The sequence below is a fragment of the Danio rerio genome, chromosome 8 (assembly GCF_049306965.1).
Source record: "Danio rerio strain Tuebingen ecotype United States chromosome 8, GRCz12tu, whole genome shotgun sequence".
NCBI lineage: Eukaryota > Metazoa > Chordata > Actinopteri > Cypriniformes > Danionidae > Danio > Danio rerio.
The window spans coordinates 13694689-13719038 of NC_133183.1; the positions used below are offsets into that span (position 1 = coordinate 13694689).

Genomic DNA, 24350 nt, shown 5'->3' on the forward strand with positions numbered 1-24350 from the left:
AATTAAATAAAAAGAGAAACAAAAGAGAGAAAAAGTAAACGAAATTTTTTTTACATACATAACACAAATACAGCAATAGGAAAGAAGGACTTTTGTATCCACGATATTTCCAAAATAATTATCATAATAATACAAGAATCGAACCCTTTTCTTGTTATTAATCAGTCTAAGAGGTTTAATAAATACATACATTTTTATTAAAAAAATGTAAAAAGGAAGGCTGCGAATTGGAGAATTTTTGCTTGGGAATAAAATATTTTCCATACAAAATAAAAAAGTTAATAATGTAGTTCTCTGATATATCAGTTTTATGTTTCAAAGTGTTTTTTCTTCCATTGTGTTTTAACAATACAAACATATTAATCATAATAATGGATGACATAAATTACAATCATAAATAAGTAAAAAAATAAAAAACAGAGTACAGAGGCAAATTATCAAATTAAACAATATTTACAAAGTCCTTAAAAACTTCACAGTTTTAACACTTTTTTGCTGTAAACATTTTGTAAAGTAGTAATTAAACAATTTAAGTCGCAAAGAAAATTCTGCAACTTGGGTAATGATGAAGAAAATGTACATTTGTGAATACATATTTACCCAATAAAATAAATAAATTGCCTATAAATTCTGTTATGTTTGTCATGAGAAAAGAACAAATTATATTACATATGGAAAAAATCAATGTTAAACTTACATTTTGATGAAAAATAGACGGACAAATCAGACCAAAACATATTAACATGTGGCCATTTTACAAAAAGACGATAAATTGAGCCGATGATTGAGTTACAGAAGATACAAATTGAAGTTAGGAATGTACCAAAGTGGTGTTGTCTTTTTAAGAAAGCCCGTGACGTCATATACATGCGACGATACGTCCTACGCGCTAGTTTAGCCGGTAGGACAAACTCACATGGGTCATGTAAAAAATATCGGAATAACTACAGCACGTCCACTTTATCTTAACATATTTATTGCCCGTAAACGATGTATCGCGTTTTCTGCTCGCGGTGGGTTTTACCCGGTTTGTCACTGACAGCTGGCATTGGCATCGGTGCCACACTGACAGCAGCGGGTGACAGGCGTAATAACAACAGGAAAGCGAGTTTGCTGGATCGCGTGCCGGTCATCCCGATACCAAGCGTCGACGCGGCGTCAGAGATCAGCCCGTACCAGCCGGGACAGGTCTCTGTAAACCGGTCTACAGCTGCGATGAAATACGGCTTTCCTTCCCTGTCCAACATCAAAAGCAGAGAGTCTTACGTGACCTCCTACGACCCTAGAAACAGGACGGCAGCCTGGGTCATCGAGCAGCTGAACGCAGAGACGGTCACCGGAAGCTCGGACAGAAAGTACTGCGAGTTCAAAGAGGACGAGTCGGTTCATGTTTACCACAGGTCCAGCAATGCGGATTATAAGGGGAGTGGATTTGACAGGGGTCACTTGGCAGCAGCAGCCAATCACAAGTGGAGCCAGAAAGCCATGGATGAAACATTTTACCTGAGCAATGTGTCTCCACAGGTGAACTGGAGCTGATCCTACCTTATAACAATTCATTTCAAGTTTATTTGTATAGCGCTTTTCACAATATTTACCGTTCCAAAAGGTGCACGTTATTACATTACAGTCAATATCAGAACAGTATATAAAAATAAGCAGCAGATATACAATGTAGTGTATTGGGGTAAAGTTGGTTATATATTGGCACATTTATAATGTTATAATTTAATGGACCTATAATTAAGACTTTCTCATTAATAATAAAATTTCCAGAAAAGTATTCCTTGCAAATGGTAAATAGTGAAATCATACTAGCAGCCAATGACTATCAAATTACAACATTGATCACAGTCAATGAAAATAGAGCTAATGTTGTTTTGAAGTCATATTTACATGCCATTTCAGAACGAATATTCAAAGTAGCGTAATTAAGAATATAGAGACCTTGTCACGAGTTGTCACTGTTAAAAAAATACAAGAATGTGTGAATGTAAAAACAACTTTACCTCAATATAGTGTCCTTTCCAAAAAGGTGATGTCTATGTGTATAATTCAATTAAATGCATTGTTGTATAACAGGGAAAATCTTACTGCTAACATCTCTCTCTCTCTCTCTCTCTCTCTCTCTCTATAAATATATATATATATATATATATATATATATATATATATATATATATATATATATATATATATATATATTATCTATCGATATACTGTATATCTAAAACTTTATTTCCAGACACTAGGTCCATTAGCAGCAGAAGACGAACAGAACAATACAACCCAAAAAAATATACATTAAAAAAGACAGTTATGCCAAAATGTCCTCAAAGGTGACTGATAACGCACATCAGTCAGCCTAGGATTTGTCCACAACATTAGAATGCTTTAATGAGAATTCTCCAGTCGATAAATAAACCTATACCTCAATAATTAGTAGTACATTTTTAAAAATCATTATTATTATTACTTTTTAGCAGCAATATTAAGGTAGTCATGACATACAATTTTTACAAGCAAGATGTACTTATCTCTTTTCAAATTAGATCAATAAGAAAAAAAATGTTGAATAGTATCATTAAAACAGAATAAAATGTTAGACTGTTTAGACAATGCTGGCAACCTATTGTGTGTGCACATCAGACATACAAACAACTGTTAAACAAAAATGAATTAATATAAATATTTAAAAGCCTCTTTTGTATGAAATGAAATGTATACACTGTCTAATAATTTTTCTTTTGTCTTTCTGCTCAGAATCCTAATCTTAACCAGAATGCCTGGAATAACTTGGAGAAGTATTGTCGCTCTCTCACCAAGCATTACCAGAATGTCTTTGTATGCACTGGACCACTCTACTTACCACGGTAAAACTGTTCTAGTGTGCTCTACAATATGCACTGCCTGCATGTTACATCATTAAAGAAGAAAAAAGCGTTAAGGGCATGTCCGAATCCATTTTTGCTATTTTAAGGATGGAAAAATCCGTTCTGCGCTCTGGCACATGGTCTAACAGGGTTGAGCTTATTCTCTTAATGAGTTATGGCTGTGTTTTGAATATAACATGCATTAAACCAATCCGAGTCTCATCTCCCATTCCCTTTAAGAGTCAGCTGGGTCACATCATGTTGTATTTGCTATTTACTCAACATGGCGGACTTTGTAAGTGGAAAAAATGAATGCTTCACTAGTGAGAAGACAGTTAAACAGACCATCTGCAGCGCGAGGATAAAGAATGAGCCTCTTTACCTTTCTCTTTTACTCTTTACTTTACTCTTTTACTTTAGTGGATAAGTAAATGGTGTTGTATGGAAGGCATTCATTAGCTTACATATTTAATGTCATTTGTTAGGCACAACGATTTGTTTCAAATCTATTTCTAAATTCAGTTCTAATTTCCAGCAAACAAATAAATGAAAATTTATTATAAATTATATTATAATATTATAAGAGTTATATCCAAACACAGTTGTATTCTTATGCCCCATACATCTCCAAAAGCCCAACAGGTGGACAAATCTAAACTTTTTTTTATAAAAAAAAATATAAATATGCATATAATAAATAACAGTGCTAAAAATAATAATCAATAACAACATTATACGAATGCAAATTGTCACGAGTAAGCGAGGCATGGAGGTAGTAGTTTTTAGATTTATGTTGAAAATAATAATTGTAACATTTTAATACTTAAATTTTTTTCATATGTAAAAATATTTGTCTATTGTTTTACATCACGTGTGTATTAAGCAATGTCTAAGCGTTTGGACCCACACAGGCGCATAACTAACGCGCTCTGCACGTCACTTTAGACCAAATTTCAGTTGGTCAATAGCGCAGTCTATTTCAGTACCTCAAAACGGCAACAATGTGCCTTAACACACCTCTTTTTTAGACCACCATGCCCATGAGTCCACAAAGTGGCTTAAAATCTGAAATCTGATCTGATGGCAACAAATTATGTCAAACACGTCTTGTGCCTTATTGCAGCAGGTGTATAATAGGGCCCTTTGTCAATAAACAAAGGGCGCCAATGTGTTGTGTACATCAATGTGCAAAACGGTAGCTGTAAAACAATCATTAAAGAAACTGTTTCATGCTAGTTTTTTTTGATGGACCACTTTAAAAACTGATCCACCAATGAGACTGGCACTTTTGTTCATGTGCCAGGAGCTGGTAAATTTACAGTAAACACCACTTAGAGGCCGAGTCGAGTCAAGCAGAGTTTCACTTTCAGTGTAAAGCGTCCTGGTGTGTTTGAGCCTGAAGTCTACCGTTACTTCCAGTTCACAAGAACCTTATATTAGAAGTTCTAGATATTTCAAAATAGCAAATGCATCTCAAAACTCAAGATCTTAAAACATTTGAAAATCTTTGAGGGATGAAAAGTGAAATCTTTTTTTCTCTGCACCTACAGACAGGAAGCTGATGGGAAGATGTACGTGAAATATCAGGTTTTGGGAAAGAATCATGTAGCGGTGCCGACTCACTTCTTTAAGGTGGTGATTCTGGAGAAGCCGAGAGGAGATGTGGAGCTGCGCTCCTATGTGATGCCCAACATGCCGGTCGATGAGAAGATTCCACTGGAGCGCTTCCTGGTTCCTATTGAGAGCATTGAGAGAGCGTCAGGACTGCTGTTCGTACCAAACATCATGAAGAGGACCAGCAGTCTGAAAGCCATAACAGCAGGATGAGTTTACAGTCAATGCTGAGGGCGAAAGTAAAATCCATCAAAAATTCATAACAAAAGTTTTAAGGAAAACTACTGAGAAAACACATAGAAGTCAATGTATAGTGATAATGACTGTCATATCACTGTCTGATGTTGTATTGTTTAGTAGAGATTTTGTATTATTACTGTTGTTAGATGTCAGCCATTAACAGGGATTTTATAATATAACAATTAATTTATGCCGAGCCAAAACTGTACAGAAGTAGATTTTAATACAGATAGTGATATTTGAATCTGTACTACTAGAAATAAAAACTGTGCAATCTTTAAATCACATGAGTTTGCTTTTATTTAGCTTTGGTGTCTCTCAATAAAGCAATGCTATTCACAAACGATATCAGTAACTGTATATTTTTCATTTCTTTGCACAAATTTGTGCTCTCATCTTTTTATTAGCATACTTGCAACTTAAAATTTTATGCATTCATGACTGCCATTGCAATAAAAATACACAAGCCCATAATTTGCCATATAGTTTATGTACTCAAGTATGCAATGGATAGGATTTACAGGGCTCAAAGTAAACTTTTTGCTTAGTAGCACTGGTGCACCTAACTACCTATACAAAATTTTGTGTTCTATACCTAATTAAAAAATAAACAAATACATCTTTAAAAAAAGGTGCTCCTAACTTTAAAAATGTGGTTGCACCAACCAAAATTTTGTGACACCCACCAAGAATTATGTGCACCGTTGCTACAAGTTTTATTAACAGATTTATTGCATTTGAAATCATCCTGGTGATTAAATAGAACATCTCACGCTCAAAATGTGTAGATTCAGTTGCAAACACTGTTACCTGAAGACTCCGTCACACAGATGTTAAAGTGAATGGCTTTAGGAGTCTCATCCACTCGTCGAAAAGTGTATCATTAATCTGCTGTGTCATTATTTGTACCTTTAGATGGTTTCTAAAACAAAATCTGTCAGCGTACTTTTCATTCTCTCATCTTCAGCGCTTTAAAGTTTTGCGGCTGTAGCCCCCGTCACCTAAAGGTGGATAGCATTGACTGAATGAGTGACAGCTGATATCAACCAATCCATTTGCGTTCAGTTCTAGAGCAGTGTGCCAATCATTCAGTCAATGTTAAAATTTCACGTTATTAGGTGCAAAGATGCATTATGAGTTACTGTTTCCTAAATCTGCGCATCCAGTGAACATTTTGCAGTGAAAAATGTTATGCACTTGCACAAATGCTCCAAAATATATTTTGAGGTTGCACAGAAAAAAATTTCAGGCACATATGCGACCAAAACGGTCACAATTTCGAGCCCTGATTTACGAAAAAAAAAACATTGTCATTCTTATCAACATTAATTTCCTATGTTTACCCCAGAGCAGCAAAGTATAAGGTTTTAAACATATCGACATAATAAAAGTGTAAAGCAGTTAAATTATTTCCTATTCTTTGCACATAAAAATATGCTGTTCAACCAAAATAAATTCGAGCAAAAATATTTAACAGTTGATACCAAAAATGTTGAGGCATATTTAGACAGAGGATCACTTGATTAACCCTTTACCTGCCCCACCAAGGAAAAAAAGTGGATTGCATTTCTTAACTACTACTGTCGCTAGTTAACACAATCAATGCATTTTTTTACATATCCCATAATTGCTAAAATATCAGCCTCTACCAAATAAATTGATATGTCGGTTTATGGAAAAAGTACCAGAATTATTACATATAGTATGAAAAGTCAGAAAATATGAAGTATAAGACTTATTTATTTAAAAACAATCAAAATAAATTATTGAACACCAAAACATCTTTATTTTCTGAAGTATTCCATAAAATATGTCAGATTCTCATTTAACATGCCTTCTTGTTTTTCTTTTGTTTTTTTTTTACTATAAAACCAAAATCAAGTGTAGTAGTGCAACAGGACTTTTTGTTGGATTTTTTTTTTGTAAACCAAAAATGCTGTGCAAACAATTCTTTTTAACAGTCATTTTTAAAACAGTGCAGACAGTTAAAGGGTTAAACACCATTTATGGATCAGGGCAGCCCAAACATATTAATTAATTGCCATATTAAATCTTTATATTTCACAATATCCTTCAAACTAGTAGGTTTAACCTATTTTTTAAATAATTAAAATCACTTCTAGCAAAAGTTATAACAGGCCCGTAGCCATAGGGGGTTGGGTGGTTAGAAAGGCTCACCCCGCACTGACAAAGGTCCAGAATTTGTTCTTTACATAAGCTCGTTTGTCTTATTTTGACTGCTATGCCATCATAAATAGTAAAAAATAACCCATTGAAAAAGGCTTTAAGTCCAAATGGAAACCTCTATTGGCTGTTGCTTCAGTGTGACTTCAGCTAAACAATTTTGGCCAATGCATGCTATTTTTTTTCCCTGCGTCTAACATCCAGCTGTGCAAGAAAACATACAATCTGACGTAAGTTAATTCATTTTCACTACTGTATTGGTTTTAAATAGAGAAAATATATTACAAGTAACTTTTATTCTAAATCTTGGACCTTATTCTTGAAACAAAAATGAAATAATCAATCAATAACCAATAAAATACTGTAAAGCACCAAAAGCCATCCATAAAATTAATTTGAATACTAATTTGGCTGAAAAGTTGTTTTCCATGAAGTTTCGAATGTACCTTTTTACAAGAGATGCTAGAAAATCGTCAAGCTCTACATTATTATTATGTTCAATTTTTTTTCATGCAATTGACCAAATTCTAAGAAAAGCTGAATGTGCTGGCCTGTTTGTTATTTGGCTAATAAATGACATCTGAAAAGCTAATTCAGCTAAAAATAGCGCTTAAGATGAGACAAAAATGCCCTATTTAAACCTCATGGTTACATATTAAATGAAGTGTGACTGCAAAAAGAGCCACCACTTTCACCAGGCTGGCAACAGGCCTGTGTAATATACAACACTGATAGGAAAAACCTGTAAATTCTAACTAAACAACTGACGTTAGTCGGTCCAACTTTATGCATAAATTCAAAACATTTACTGTTAATGTTACTTACACTTTTCCACAAAACGTGTGTAAACAAATGGCTGCGTCGTTGAGTAAGTTAGTTTTAAACGCATTTGACCAGTTTTAAGAAGTGAGTGATGGCAACTGTGATCACTTTACTTTAAATGGCAATATGACCACGTGTTATGAACAGAAAAGCTGACATGGGTCGTTCGTTTCCAATATCTGATAGTTGAAGCCGATTTTGTTTGGCGTCTGAAGCAGCAATGACTTTAATAATGACATTAACGTTAAACACGAGTTTGATGTGAACAAATCCTCAAAATTTCAAACGTTAGATATTACCTGTCTAGTGACCTCTGGTGTGTTCTCTAGTTTCGATTAATGTAAACTGTACACAATAAAAAAGTAATTTTAGACTGACAATCTGCAACGAAATCTTCGACAAAACTTCAAACCGACAGTCTTGACGTCATTTGCTTACTGCATTCCTATTGGTCTTCTTTCTCACATGTACATGGATAATAAACTGTTATTGGTCTCCTCTCAATATTTAAAGTTATTAAAAGTTTATATTTAAAATATTAAAATATATAAAGTTTATTCGCTATGTATCCTACTTTGTGCCATAATGAACATTTAAAGAATAATAAATTTGTGACTAACTTTTATAGACTCTTCTAAGCAGTTTTCGCAATGATTTTGCTTGATTTTCTTCTCAATTAACATTGCATTAATATTTCAGGTTCTAGTTAAAACCAGGGTGCGAATTACAGGGGAATTTGACCCTCCTGACTGACATCAAAAACACGATGTATTGTAGGGGGTCAGCCCTTTAATAATAGTAAGACTGATCTTTGATCTCTGATCTACATCTTAAATATTAATAACTAAAAATTATACATACATACATACATACATACATACATACATACACACATACACACATATATATATATATATATATATATATATATATATATATATATATATATATATATATATACGTTTGATGGTGTCAAATTGTGAATGACGGTGTCATGGATAATCGCGCCAAACAATGCTGGGAAAAATATTACAGTCTGAAACTGACAGTTCTAGAGCACAGATATCTGAAGTATTCACAAAATACGTTTCTTGTATAATACAGTAGGTGTTTATATCTAAACGTAGCATAAAAAGAACATTTAGACACATACCTCTAAACCTGTCTCTAAATGACCCTCAAAACACTGAAACTGTACAAATTTTATTTATAAATTAGATGCAATTTAAATCGTCAATGCATATTCGCACACTGGCCAAAACCCAAACTTACCTCACTTTTTGGCTACCTTCAGCAGGAGTTTATCTTTCATAAAAATGCTAACCTAATTAATGTTTTTTTTTTTTTTTTTTTGATGTACATCATAAATGATACAATAACCAAATCAAAACATTTGATCAATGTTAACACCTCTGCTTTGTATAAATCAATTCATGCACTTGCACTTAAAGACCACTAGATGGCACTACGGCCTTAAAATTAGTTACATTTGAGACATTTTTATCAAACACACACTAAAATGAATGGTAACAACTTTTATAATACATCTGTTTTCAGCAGCAATAACACTATAGACCATTTCTATGTGGTCATTGGCACATGAACATTTCCTACTTGTTACTAAACTATTTTATAACTGTAACAAGAGGCAATTCACACATAACTTAATGTTAAAACAGCTATCATAACATTATTTATCAATATGTGGCTCTTTTTGGATTCTCGGAAGCTGTAGAATTAATTGGGAGAATTGTTTTGTTTACATCCCTCAAAATGGTCTACACAAATGATCCCATGCTTTTCTTTAAGAATGACCATACAGGTGACACTCATGGACAAATATTTAGCTTTTATTTTGAATGGCACTCGTCGAAGTGCACCCATCTTGACAATGGCGTTCTACATGGATATATACATTCTGTCCATAGCATTTACTTAACTTTACACAGGTGAAACAATATAGCTTTTTTTTTCTCAACAACAGTATTTTTCTTGGACTGTACAGTAAAACTAACAAAGTCAGAACCTTAAAATAGCTAAATAAAACTTTCATAATTCTAGAGGCAATTGTACATGAATTGCACAGAACATTTTTCCAACACAAATGACTTATATATTGGTGTCTTCTGTCTGTGTATGTACACGTGGCAAAACTGTCAACGTAGCTCTGAAAGATACATACAAAAGATGAAGAGGTAAAGCAGAAAACATGGAGAATTTACTTATGTTGTATATATATATATAATCATGCCAAAGAGGGGAAAAGTCATCTTCCTTTAAAACCAAGTACTAAACAGCAGCCCTTTGACTTTCAGTTTATGTATTAATGGAGGAAAACATTTTAAAGTGTATTAGTGTGCCCAACTATTGCCTTCAGAAATGGGACAGGTACTCTAGACATGTTTCATTAGCTTGTTTACGCTGTAATTCAATAAATTAGAACAAATGTGTGGCCACATTACTGTATTTTCTGCAGGAAAGAAAGGTCAGCAGTTTAATGAAGTTGATTTTTATCAGTCAAAACCTAAATCTATGGCGAAATTTGCGCCGTGAAGTAATTCACCTGCAAACAAAATGTCTTATTGCATGGATTCCTATTGCAATGGACAAATTCTGCCTCCAAAACATTTACTCACACTGCAGTTGCAAAAATAATGAATGTTTTCAAACAGCTTTCTTGAATGCCATTGGCCAAATAAAGACAGTTCCTCCCACAACCTCACTCCATTGGTTAATATTTTAAACATAAAAAAAACACATCTCAACTCTTAAAGTCAACATGAAATCAAAGTGATCAGTTCTTAATTTTATGGAATAGTGACACTAGTATTTAGTCTACACACTAGCTCACACGGCATTGATATTGACAACAATTATGATATTCAAGCGTTCACACTTAGCTGATGATTGAGTATGACGTGTGTTTGGCATGCAGTCCCGGGAGAAAGCTCTGAGCTTATAAGATCCTCAAGCTCTGGGCTCCCTCCCGTTAGCAGGGTGAAAGGGGAGTTTGAGCTCAGGTAGATCTTGAGAACTCCCCTGACTTATTTATGGCTATTGACAGGTAAAATGGATAGCTACAGAGAGATAGACTACTTACTAAGCGCTCATCTATGGTGTCAATTTGGTATGGTTAATGTACTTGCGTCAAATGTTTTTAGACAGCGGGAGGAAACCAGAGAACCCAGGGGAAACCCACGCGAGCACAGGGAGAACATGCAAACTCCACACAGAAATGTCAACTGGCCCAGTAAGGACTTTAACCTGTGACATTCTTGCTGTGAGGACTTACTGGGCCGCCGTGTCACCCAATCTAGAAATAGGAGAGAGGAGTAGCGGTGGGAGGGAATGTTCTTCAATACGATGAAAACTGAGGTAAGAAACTCTGGTTAGTTATTGTGAGTTAAGCTGCGGTCACATTAGAGTTTGAGCATGCGAAGTTTTGTTGAATGGTGCTGCGTAAAGGGGCGGGATTAAACAAGATGATTAGACATTAAAAAAAGTGAGTGATTGCTTTATATTTAAAAACCCTGAACAGAGAGCTCATGTTTTGATCCTCGATGGGTCACACGCAGTCAAATGATGCAATTTCGCAGGTCAGAGCTCACCAAGCTTGAACTTTCCAAAGTAGCCATCGGCGAAACTTGACGCATAAGCTTGTGTTTTGCGTGCGTTTGCATTACGGTACGTGGGAGTTTGTATTTTTGTGCTTGTCCTTGTCTCCCCTCACTGTCCCTCTCCTTGTCTGTCATTCGCTCTGTCTCGCCCTATCACCTTTTGTTCCGCTATTTTCTCTCCCAGGTACCTGCTGATTGGATCCCGAGCCTGTCACTCCTCATTAGGGCGTTTCCTCATGGACTAGCTGGGCTTCGTTCCGCGGACTTTAAATTTGACCGGCACGCCTTGTTTGACAGAGTGCTGTGTGTGTGTGTGTGTGTTGGTTTGTGTTGTGTACGCTCGCTCTGATTATGCTTTGTGTTTTTGTTCTGAATAATTGCACACAAATGTAAATTAATTTAATATGGTTAAAGAGTTTATCATTCCTTTTTGGGGAAAACGAAATAAGTTACTAAGTCCCGCAACATACACTTTGCCTGTAGGTATTTATATTGTTCAGAAACACTAGGTAAGTGGTTGAGAGCCACTTTTTGTATTTTTTTTATTATTTCATGGAGTTTATGTTATTGGCGTCGCATACGCTGAAGATTTTGGTTTCTTTTTCACATTTTGATTTTCATTAGTAAGTTAAGGGGGATCTTGTATTCTAGTTTAGGTGGCTTTTGTTTTTGTTTTTTAGTTCTTTGCTTTGGCACCACTCTATATCCTTTTCCCCAGAAACTTTTGGTTTGATTATATTTCTGTTTGCTTTTTTTATGCATTGTACAAAGCGCACACATATGCCTTTATTTTGTTGGCTTTATCCGTCTTTTCCTCATAGAGGAATAAATAAATAAATTGCTAAACTTGTGTCCTTGTGTATTTTCCACCCATTTACTTCAATAATAATCGAATATTCTAAATGTTACGTTTACTCCCCCAAGACAACTTATTAAATCGTAACAGTATGAATGGAGGTCTATAGGGAGAAAAGTCCAGTGTGACCACAGCTTTAGTAATCGTCTAGATGGTGAATCGTGTTTAGCCATAGGGGACCAGCTGTGGTCAATCATAAGCACGTAGTCCTCTTGAAATTTGTTTAGTTTACTTCACTTATTACAGATGACCAGTATTGCACACCCAATTGTACGAGGACTCAATTCACTCAGCTAATTCTAATAATAGAGAGGATAAACTGACTGTTGCAACTTTCATTTCAGGTTGACCTTAACATCTTTTTAAATGCTTGACACATTCGCCGTCCAAACTTCATTAAGTACTCTCTAATCTGGGGTTGCGACAAATAAAGTTGAATAAATAAATTAGCTGAACATAACTTAAAATATATATTAAAAGAAATCAACTCCAAACGACAAACAGAGCATTCTTTCTCTCTCTCAAAACAAACAAACAAAAAAAAAAAAAAAACAAACAGTGAAAACCAAGTATTCTGAAAAATTAAGACGTTCAATGTTAGATTCATACACAGAAAAGTGATTTGCCCTCTAAAATTTCAGACCCAAATAAAACTGATGTGAATCTTTCGACAAAAAGAAACTCTGACAGTCTTCTGGATCTCCTCTCGGTGAACCTAATTTGAATAAAGTTGAGTGAAGCTAAATCAGGCTCGTCTGATAATGGAGCAAACCTTCATAGGCTCTTCATGCAGAGCTGACGCAACTATTGCCGTGCTCCACTCACTCGCGGTTCGTTTGATGCTTTTGAAGAGCACAAAACATCACAACCTTTAAGCAAAAAAAAAAAATCAGCCACGTTCCCCTCACACATCATCTGTCATCCAGTCCAAGTGCCGAATGCTATATGCTTTGTACTTGCTGCTCTGAATAGCCTTTATAACAAGTCCACAGAAGCAGGTTTTGGTTAAAGGGTCCATTCTAATGCTATAGAAAGTGCATAGAGTGGAAGAAAAGACATCGTAGGAGGACAGACATTGATTGTACTGAAGGTATCATGTTGGGTATGGAGTCTAATACTGGCCACAGCAAGCAGTATGAGGATTGTTTGTATCCACAGCGTTGATTGTGAGCATTTGCAGAGGGTTAAAGTGTGTGTCGTTGTCTTTGCTCTGTCTAGAAGCAGCACCTGAATGTACAATCAGCTTATGTTGTTCTTCTTCTACATAAAGTACAGCAGAACTCAGCACGGGAAATACACACTGTACGAAAAAAAGCAAAACAAAAGAAAAATCTCTTTTCTCTGAAAAGCCCATAAAAACTATATACATTAATAAGGATTGCACCTTATTCATAGACGAAAATGTTATGAACATACAAAAAAAGTATGCAACCAAATGCAATGTTTCTCTTACAAAAAAAGCGAGCTCTTTGTGCTACTGCCGTCCTGGAGTGACGCAAGCGACAAAAAAGGGTGATGAAATGTACAATAAAAAAAGCTGAAAATAGTGTTTTATCAAATCATTACATACATGAGCAGAACTATCATGCGGAGTCCAATCAAAAGGCTTATATGCCAAGTTCAAATCTATGGATGATGCAGAATTTAGGGTGTGTTCACACTTGGCAGGCTTGGGGTCCATTAAAAGAAACTTAGATGTGATTGGTGACATTTGAACCAAACAAGCAGACCGAAAACACTGTAAATGTCTCGTTTCACTTCAAACTCTGATGGGATTCGACTGAAGTATGAATACAACACAAACCAAAGGCGAAACAACGACAACCTGATTTCACCAAGTAGGACATGTTCCTGAATTAACATCTATGATGATCCTGGAACAACATTCCAATCAGCCAATCAAAATTAAGGGATACAGTTTATGTTAAGCTTAAGCTTACGGTTAAGTTTAAGCACTTCTACATGATTGTTATTCAACTATTATTCCCCTCTAATTTTGGGAATAGTTTACAGTTGTGGTTGGGTTTAGAGGTAGTTATAGCCATGGATTACATTTTCCAACAAAAAAGATGTTCCAGGATTGACATAAATGTTAATCCAGGATCACATCGTATTTGGCAAAATCATGACGTGGGGCTGAACCAGGGGTGTTCAAACTTTTGTGTCCTGCACAGTTTAGCTCCAACTTCCTTCAACACACCTGCCGTAAAGTTTTTGTATACCTAGAAAGAGCTTGATTAGCTGAATTAGGTTTGTTTAACTGGGGTTGGAACTAAAATATGAAGGACACCGGCCCTCCAGGGGCAAACCAAAAGTTGACTGTGATGTCACAAGATCTAAATAAGGGATGTACTGTACAAGCATACCGGTTTTTTTCTAAACAAAGGAGCTATATTGCCTATATGTCAATACAAGCATTATAAACATATACTGTATTCCAGCAGCAAATATATGCGTGTGTGTGATAGAGGAATTCCTTGTGCTGTTTTGACTTCTGTATGCATTTTATAAGCTCTTCTTGAGTTCTCAACTCAAACCCAAAATATCCTGTAAGTTTCAGAAGTTTCTGTCTAGTCTAATGTCGAGTTCAGACTGCACGATTTTTAAAGTAGTCACGTATCAGATGTTTTCACACTGTACGACTATCTAGGGTAGTTGTTAGTGCTGTGTTTACACAGTAGAATGGATCGGTGACAGGGGGCTTCAAACTGCATAACTTTACAATATAGGAGAATCGCCGGCAACTTTGTCTCAGTCCGGAAACTACATCTCATAACCAAACACACACGAGCAATGACATGGAAACAACAAGCAGTCACATAATATATCTTGTGTTTTTATCTATATAATGAGAAAGAAGCCTTTAGTGGGGTAGAAAATGTACTTATTTTGCTCACCTGAAGTTAATTTCTCTTAAACTTTTTTTATTTTGACCAGGTTGTGGTATTGCTCAGATGACACGTTTAACAGACACGGGTGCTCCTGCCAAATTTACATTAGTTTTTCTCAATTTCTTGGGTCCAAATAAACCGAATAGAGGCCCTTTTAACTTCTCCCCCAGCCTCCCGCCGGCCTGCTGATACCCATACTAGTGGATGCTGCTCTTTCATTGGTTGTAGGTAATCGCTGATGTCATTTTCAATCAGAACAAATTTCACATGGCATGATTTTTAATTGCAGAAAGCTCTAGATATTTATCATGCCAAATATCTGACGAGTGTCAACAACTCATCACCGATTCTCTCAGATTGCATCTTTGATAGTTTACACTGTGTGATTGTTGCTCACGTGAACGAGCACCGACTTGCCTGTGATTTCAGATGCTTGTCTGCAATTTCTAAAAACCTGTTGGCGATTCAAAACCAGAGCTAAAATCATGCAGTCTGAACTCAATCTGAAGCGAGTCTGCTAAAATAACAGGCTGTGTAATAGTGTGGCTAAACCCCGCCTCCACAGCAGATGATCAACACCCACTTCTACATCACAGCCAGGTTAGCTCCACCCACGATTCACACTGTTGAATTAAACGACCAAACAATAAAGATGCTCAGAAGACAACAAGATGCTCTGTCTTCTCATCCCAACATTAGGAAAGAGTGGATGAATTGTATTATTATTTAAGTTTCAGATCACCTCTTTAATAGTCCCATGAAATGAAAATAACGTTTTAGATGTTAGTATAAGTATTGTTCGTTTTTAGGACATCTATAAGCTAGTGCGCACCAAAACAGTGAGGAAATTCCTGTTTAGAAGATATAAAGCATGAATTTAACACATGAAGCTTGCAGTTTGTCACTTCCGCCTAAATGGATCAACTGTTTTACTCACATATTTGACCAATAAAATGCTCTCTAGTATCTGACATGCCCGCCCTCTTCAAGATGCTTCTCATTTAATTGAGCTCAACTACTCTGACTGAAAGAGCGGTGAAAAAGCAAAACACTTTTGGCTGTTTTTTAAAGGGGAGGGGCTACACTATGTCCCGCCCTCTCTTTAAGTTTCGACATGAAATAAAAATGCACTTTTCAAAGCACTTCACGGGACATTTAAGAACTTTGTTTGCCAATTTGTTTGCAGACAAGGCACAATTTGACGCTGGATTTCGGAAATACTCAAAATATGACGATGTTGTGGCAACTATATTAGATCTGTCAGTAATGTTGCACCACACAAGTGTAACTGTTTTAAATACGTTTGCTATTACTTTGACTGTTAATACAGATCATTTGATATGTACTCAGTATCTATGCATTTTTAACCAAGACCTATTTATGAAAACACATATGAAGGATGTGATCTATAATGTTCTAATGAGAAAACCAAAAAGTAGTTCATGACCCATTTAAAATGAGTGTGAATACCAGCATAAAAGGCTTTTCTGTTTTAATCTGGACCAAACTGCAAGTGTGAACACACCCCTAGTCACTGCTTGTGACAAGGGCTACCAAAGAAGCATCATGGGAGTATTTCATTAGACATCCGTCAGGCTAATCATCTAAAAGACACCATAGCCTTTATACACTGAGTGAAAAATCAACCATGTAACATTGTGCAACTCTAAAACGACACACCGACTTATTTCCGACTTAATACTAGGTCAGTTTAACAATGCCAGAGTGCCGTTTCTTTTTTTCCTTCCATATTGTGAGAGTTACCCATAGCCCTTGTCCGTCACTAGACCCGTAGGCCCGTGTTTGTGTCCATGCTAGCAGTTGCTGCTATTCCGAAACTCTCCGTTTTCCGTGATCTGCAGCTTGGTGGGGTTTGTCGGAGAGATGCCATTCCTGGTTTGCATGCTGTAACGATCCTTCAACTGAGACAGAGCGCTCATTAGCCGGGCGTTGGCGGCATCCAGGGATGCGATTCTCTTCTCCTGTTGGGAATTGACCATTAATGGAGGTCAGATAGGAGAAGGTGATTAACAGTGCATGATATTTAATGTTTAATTAAAGTCTTTCTGCTCTGCAATGGACACGAGGTGACTGGCTCGGAATCATTACAGATTAATTACACCGTCTACAACCCATAAGATGAATTCACAGAGTTGGAATTAAAATTCACACGGCGATGGCTTTGTCTTTATAAAATAAATCTATGATGTTAAGAAAGTCTTTAATGATTTGGATGAGTGCTGAAGCAAATCCACAGTGGGTGGTTTTTATGCTCATCAAACTGTTTACGAGAGACACTGATTGTCCCCGGAGGACACTGGCAATCATCATTAAACTTTCAAATACATTAACACCATTAAACCGCTCACAATATGCTGAAATATAAACTCAACACAAGAGGGCGCTGTGACCTTGCAAAATATTCACACAGGCAACCGAGACTGTTAGATGAATAGCTGCTTGTTTCTTATTTAATAGAAAACTGTCCATTAAATTAAATTATCGGCAAAACAACTTCAGTAAAGAGAGCGCATTGATTTCTTAGTGTTTAGTATGCGGCAGTATTGCATTAATGACAGCAGCACTCAAGTCGGATTTGAAAATCATCCAAAAGGCCTCTAGAATTTTTATTTTTTGCTGCAAACCAACATGTTGAATGTAACAAATCTGATTATTAACCTGGAAATAATGTATTTGATTTGTAACATACACAGAGTAACATATTTTGTAACTAATACATTCATTTATTTGATTAATATTTTAATTTAAAAATGTGTTTTAAAAATTACTTAATAAAATGTATATATTAAACAATAGGTTTTATTTTGAATACAATTTATAAATCTATATACAAGATTTTGGATTCACCTGGGCTTCGATAATTTTCTGTTTGGAGTCTACGATGGCCTGCATGTCTGAGTGATCTTTCTTCAGCTCCTCTTCGACCGACATCAACCTGAAACAAAAAATAGATATACATCTTCATGCTTTAGAAGCTACTTGAGCTGTCTATAACATAATACTAACCAAAACCCATAGAAAATGTAAATCAGAATGTTATCTATTTGTAAAGTAACTTTTGCACCCTAGTTATCTTACCTCTCATGGCTAAATTGTGTTAGCAATCTTGTACCATCTCTTAGAAGGCAAAATTTGGAATATTATTAATATTAAATGTGTAGCGCTACCAAATAATGTCTATAAATCTGTAAAGCACCATTTCGAACCTACAGTCTATCAATTTCCAGAAGGATCTTCAAACTTTTCTGTTTCTCCTTTGATGGACAACACTTAATACACAAATACACTCCATTGATCATGTATACATCGAAATTACCTTTACACTCTATAAATGCAGGTTAACTATGTTTACACTCACCACTTTATTAGGTACACCTTAATAGTACCCCCTTTTGCCTTCAGAACTGCCTTAATCCTTCGTGCCATAGATTCAACAATGTACTGGAAACATTCCTCAGAGATTTTGGTCCATATAGACATGATAGTATCTCACAGTTGCTGCAGATTTGGCAGCTGCGCATCCATATTGCGAATCTCCCGTTCCACCACATCCCTAATGTGCTCTACTGGATTGAGTTCTGGTGACTGTGGAGGCCATTTCAGTACAGTGAACACATTGTCATGTTCAAGAAACTAGTCTGAAATGATTCACGCTTAATGACATGGCATGTTATCCTGCTGGAAGTAGCCATCAGAAGATGGGTACACTGCGAAATTTGCGTTAATAAGCAGTTGGGCAGGTGTACCTAATAAAGTGGCCGGTGAGTGTATATAACTTTAACTGTTAAAAACTATTAGTTACTGGTTAATTAGTTAAGATATTAGTAACTAATAAAGTTATGATAACTAATAACCTTCATTTTTACTGAATTTGATTATAACGCAAAAATGTGCTCCTTTTGTAAAGCTGCTTTGGCACAATAATTATAGTTAATTAATTAATACAAATAAACTTGAAATGAATTTTCTCTACAGATGTTCACCTGGTGATGATGCTCTTCATTTGCAGCTCTTTGTCGTCCTGCTGTTTGCGTAGTCTCTCCTCCGTGTCCTCCAGCCGGGCCTGGTACTCCAGGAGCATCTTCTGCGTTTGGTCGTCTTGACTCTTCATACGAGATTCATACTCCTCCAGCTTCTTGGCAGAAATACGCAGCTTCTCCTGCAGGACGGCTATCTCATGCTGATACTGAAGAAGAAAAGGAGAAAATGAAGAAGTCTAATAGCTGGATTACAGGGGCAACAAAAGCTGTGTACGGAGAGACTTGTGCGATGTGTACGGCTGTGGTTTGACATGCATATTACATGAATACAGCCTGCTAATCATCTCGTATCTGTCTGCTAAGCCTGGAAAATCCAGGAAAGCTGTATGAAGTATATCTAGCAGGTGCTAGCGAATGCTTCAAAGATTAATTTTTCATGCACTTTGGGGCAATCTGGTAGCTCAGACAGTAAAGCACGGTGCTCACAATGCGGTTTCTCTAACAGTGATGTACCCAAGTTGAAACCAGTGCAAGGTCTGTCTACATGCAAAATTTACTTTAGTTTACTAATGTTTTAACTTAAAAAAATGCATTTACAAGAGCATTTACATTTTCAAGACACCCTGGAGTAATTATTTTTTTAAATATTAACAGATTTGTGTGTGTTGCGTGTTTAATTTCATCTTCCGGGTTTAAAATAATTTTTAGGGACAGGATCAAAATCAGTGAGGTAGCGCGAATCTGCTTGTGGAGTGATGATAAAAGCTATGCAATAAAACTGTATCTATGTAAGATTATATGACAATCAGTGGGCAAGGGAAAATAGATACCCCCCCCCCCCCCAAAAAAAATAAAAAATAAAAAAAATAAAAAAAACAGATAAAACAAATATAGTTTTAAAATCACTTTTATTGTCACATCATCAGCAGCACATGTGCTAGGATGAGTGAAAAGCTTAGGATTGCTGGGAGCTCGCAACACGGTGGCCAAGCTCGGCGCCATCTTGATGATTGGAGAAAAATAGTGCTTTAAAAGCAGTTAAGCTTTATACAAGACAGCGGCTACGGTCGAGGCTTAGTGCTCAAATCAGATTTTTTCTTAGATCTGATTATTTTAAATAGCTGTTCACAATGTTGTTATTATGTGGCAAATATCAGATTTGCAGTGTGAACAGATCTTGTTTCTAAACTGACCCCCATGCGCAAAAGTACAATTACGGATTCCACAAAATGTCTAATTATGCACACAATGTGTATACTGTGAGAAGCACGATGTCAGATTATGCTTAATATGATTATTGCCCATTTCACAGACAACCGTGGTGTATTTCATGACCTGTAAAGGGTTGTTCTGCGACTACTAATGTGTATTTCGCCAATTGAAACCTTAAATAAGTCTCTTGTGATTGAAAACACTGATCATTTGTGATTTATGATGACCGCGGTGCGTTTCTTACTGAGCACCAGTGTAGTGAACTCATCAAGGGTTAATAAGCAGTCGCAGACTGAACTGTGAAGGCGGAGTTGGTTATCTCTGTTTGCAGAGTTATTTCATTTTATTTCACTATAAACAACAGGCACGTGCAGAAGGTGGGTTTGAGCACTTTTTTTCTCTTGGAGAGAAAGTTCATCCTTAAAATTTCAAAAGTGCCTTTCCTTTGCACACAGGTCCCCTATCCGCAACACCTCTCTTTGGCTTCGCCATCAACCCGTGCCCCTATCGTTAACCAGTTTTGCCATCAAAATTCTGTGGTAAAGTAATTGGCCTGTGTGCCATTCTACTATGCTGCTGAGTAGATGATGTTTGCAGCACAGAATGATGACGCATGTCGCTCAAAGATTATGTAAAAGTTACATGAAATCTGACAAAACCGTGGTCACACTGTGGCCGCATTGCAAAACATCAGATTATCTGAAAAGAAGTATTTGATTTAATACTACATACGGTAGTGACACAAATCTAAACTCATAAATCTAGTCATTACCTGAGTCACATGTGGGCAAAAAATCTGATTCGGGCCACATTGGCTGCAGTGTAAACGTAGCCTAAAACACATGCGCATGAGTGGCTGAAATGGAATTACAGTGATTACAGGCAGGATTATATTATTTATTTATTTATTTAGGCCTACTTATTTGTATGCATGTTTGTACTTTTAGTACAGTTGTCTTCTATTTCTTTAATTTTACTTTCCAAAATGAATCCTCATTTCACTTAACAACTTTACAATGGTAATAAAGCTTGTTAATAATTTAACATTTTTTATGATTAACGAAGGAATTATAATGCTTTGTTTTATTGTTTCATGTTCAATTACTAGTAGAGTATTTACAGCTACTGTATATTTCTGTTATACTGTTATATTTCAGTTCTTACTTCTTAAGAGCGGCGGTGGTATAAAGCCCGCCATTTTAAAGTGTCACCCACTGTATATGCTGAAAGTGCTTTGAGAGCTTTAGGTTTATCTAGTGTACATGATGCACAATTTTGCACTGCAGAAGTCCATGTCCTGCACAGACAGTGCACGTGTGAATTCTGCAAAAGACTGATTCCCGGTCCTCATCTGAAATTGTAATTCCCAGATGGTCTTCCCACACAGATTTTATTTGGTAATGGGATGTATCAAATGGTGCCATAATTTTATAGTAGAATGATGATGTTATCCCTTTCCAAATTGTTGGCTTCTCCAGTAAATTATCAAATGAGGAGCTAGGAGGCGATGCCGGAAACTGTGGGAACATTTTTGCTGTACAATAAGCTTTTGTGTGGAATATTAAACTTTTCACATACCTGCTAAAATAAGGAGAAAATTCCCTCATGATACAAGTCATTTATTTCCTTAACACCTTTAGTATGCCAAGACGCAAATGATTTATCAATTATTGATAAGATAAAAACCGGATTAGAATGAATGGGAGATTTTGGAGATATGATTTGCCAACCAAAATAACATCTAATTTGTTTTCAAAATTTAAGTGTGGATCTTTCCAGCTAAAAAGTTTTGTGAATTTGTCATGAGGGAAGGAAAGAGGAGCATAAACTAAGGCTGCTAGGGATGAGGGCAAGCATGAGGTAGACTCGATGGCTAAAGCATCAGCCCCAAGATCTTCGTAAAGCCAGTGAAGTATAGGACGAATATTTGAAGCCCAGTAATAACATTGAAAACTAGTTAAAGACATTCCATCCATAGACTTAAGATTCGATTACTTTTAGATTAATCGATCAGCCTTATATTTTAACACAAATTTTTTACTGTATTTTTGTTTTAGGCTATATGAAAACTAAGAGAGTGCAGAAATATTTTATGCATCTCTCTCTGAAAAGAAGAAAACTTTTAGGGAACATTTTTCTATCTTGAGTCCTGGAAATACAGATACAGAAACTGACTGCTTTTTAAATATGAAAAGACTCAACATAATAAGCCTGGCTTTCTTTGTGTGTTTATTTTTTAATATTATACATTTTTCACCAACTTTAGTATTAACAATAAACTCTGTTCCCTTTAGATTATACCATGAACCACTACAGCATCACTTACATTAACATCTTGAAGCAGCACAGATGCAGCAAGGTTTATCTGTGAAGGGTTGAGTGTGTGTGGATGTACGTGTTCGGCACACTCCATCGGTTCATTATTCATTAAAGAGACGACAGACGAGTGTAAGCCAGCCACTGCAGTGCAGTGATGTGAACCTGTCTGCCTAAATTACAGCACTACAGAGATCAAAAGTCAACTTTATCTAAAGTCCTTTAGAATTTCATTACTCTCCGAACAACATCAAGCTGTCTGAGGTCTGACATTCAGAGTCCTCGTTTCAGTTTAAGACATGATGCCATGACTAAGCATCGAGATCTGAGCTGAAAATTTCCACATGTCTGAGTGCTAGAACAGGGGGAAAAAATCATGATGATTCCTTTATTTCTTTTGTGAAAGACCAGAGATGCCCAAACTATGGCCCGCAGGCCAAAGTTGGCCCATGGTAACCTTTGGTTTGTCCCGCCATATCATCTGAGAAGAGAAGGAGAATGATGAGGATCCTTTAAAGATTTTCTTTAAAGCATAAGATTATCATTTTAAAAGTTATACTGCATCAGTTAATACCATTTTATAGAGATATTTTCTATTTATTTTTAAATATTATTTAATAAACTAGAAAATTACCCATGACAACTTTAATGTAATATAGTTCGGTGTATTTACCTTCGGCCCACAGCTCACAATGATATTTGTGCTTCGTCCCAATTCGCACACTATCTATCCAGAATAGTATTTGAAATTATAATTAGTATGTCCAAAATCAAATCGCATACTTCATACAATTCTACGCAATTTTGTATTATAAATAGTGTGAGTAGTGTAGTATCCACTCATTCAATGAATTGTGTAATAATGGAAACTTCACGCACTCAACGACTGCAGGTTTGCTCACATAGCAGAAGGGTCGGAGTTATCGGGCGCATATGTTGGATAACTTTATTTATTTTGGATGGTAAAAGCAAAATTCTCCTACGAAAGTGATTATAGCGCCTACTGATGGTGAATGCGGTTCTACTCATGGCAGCTATTTGATAGTCTGGTCATTTATTTCACTGATTTGGCAAACGTCAACAGGAAAATGGTTTGAATTTCCGCTTAGTAAAAAAACTTTAGTCTTAATCTTAATCTTGAATTATTATGAATAAAGAGAACAGAAAAAAATCTTTATATTTCCTATTACGTTTGATGGTTTTTATACATATGTGCTAATTTATTTGACAAAATAATATTTAAATAATATTTAACAAAAATAATTTCATTAAAATTAGGTCAGAAATGTGACATCACTAAAATTCAGGGATGGGAATATCAGCGGTATAAATACATGGAGTTACTAACAGCGATATCTTTTTCAGTAACGAGTAATCAAATGAATTGTTTCCCCTGTTACAACACCATTGCTTTTACAATAAAATGTGCGTTACTATAATTGAAAACACTGAATCAATCACTGAATCAATAACTGAATCAAAAAAGAGCAGCGTTTCTTTCAGCCATAGGAACTCGCTTTCTCTGGGGTGTGTGTGTTAGGGGCTGAGGCGGGACACATAACTTACCAGAGATGATGATTGGCATGTCTGGGAACGTGGTGTAATTGAGAACGTGATGATTGGCTCAGATAGAGTACATTTCTATTGTTTGCCAATCAGAGGCAGAGTAGTGTGGGCATTCACACACAAGCACATGCACAGACTGTGGCACACACCAGTGACCA

The 24350-nt window shown here is 36.0% G+C and overlaps 3 protein-coding genes across 31 annotated transcripts in view; 1 reads left to right on the top strand and 2 right to left on the bottom strand.

Annotated features, from left to right (window-relative positions):
- Window positions 1–8187, bottom strand: part of med27 (mediator complex subunit 27) — a 241308-nt gene extending 233121 nt beyond the window's left edge. For 9 of the 17 annotated variants that reach the window (XM_073909251.1, XM_073909248.1, XM_073909247.1 and 6 more), the window contains exons 1-2: window positions 8033–8187; window positions 4497–4608 (exon numbers count right to left, since the gene is read on the bottom strand). The gene's annotated coding sequence lies outside the window, so the exon portion shown is untranslated. Of the gene's footprint in view, window positions 1–4496; window positions 4677–8032 lie in introns of all 17 variants that reach the window. The other 8 variants (XM_073909242.1, XM_073909241.1, XM_073909238.1 and 5 more) reach the window with 1 other exon arrangement.
- Window positions 875–5009, top strand: endog (endonuclease G). The gene is made up of 3 exons (NM_001024214.1): window positions 875–1524; window positions 2764–2873; window positions 4424–5009. Exons 1-3 carry the CDS (start codon window positions 991–993, stop codon window positions 4698–4700), a joined length of 921 nt encoding a protein of 306 aa, NP_001019385.1. The 5' UTR covers window positions 875–990; the 3' UTR covers window positions 4701–5009.
- A 1380-nt stretch (window positions 8188–9567) lies between the features above and the next one.
- The window catches only part of dab2ipa (DAB2 interacting protein a), a 212658-nt gene continuing 197875 nt past the window's right edge, over window positions 9568–24350 (bottom strand). For all 13 annotated transcript variants that reach the window (XM_017357419.4, XM_009303797.5, XM_073910098.1 and 10 more), the window contains 3 exons: window positions 19102–19304; window positions 17966–18053; window positions 9568–17079 (listed from right to left, as the gene is read on the bottom strand). In XM_017357419.4, the coding sequence (XP_017212908.1) occupies window positions 16912–17079; window positions 17966–18053; window positions 19102–19304 (459 nt within the window). In that variant the 3' untranslated portion in view covers window positions 9568–16911. The remainder of the gene's footprint in view (window positions 17080–17965; window positions 18054–19101; window positions 19305–24350) is intronic.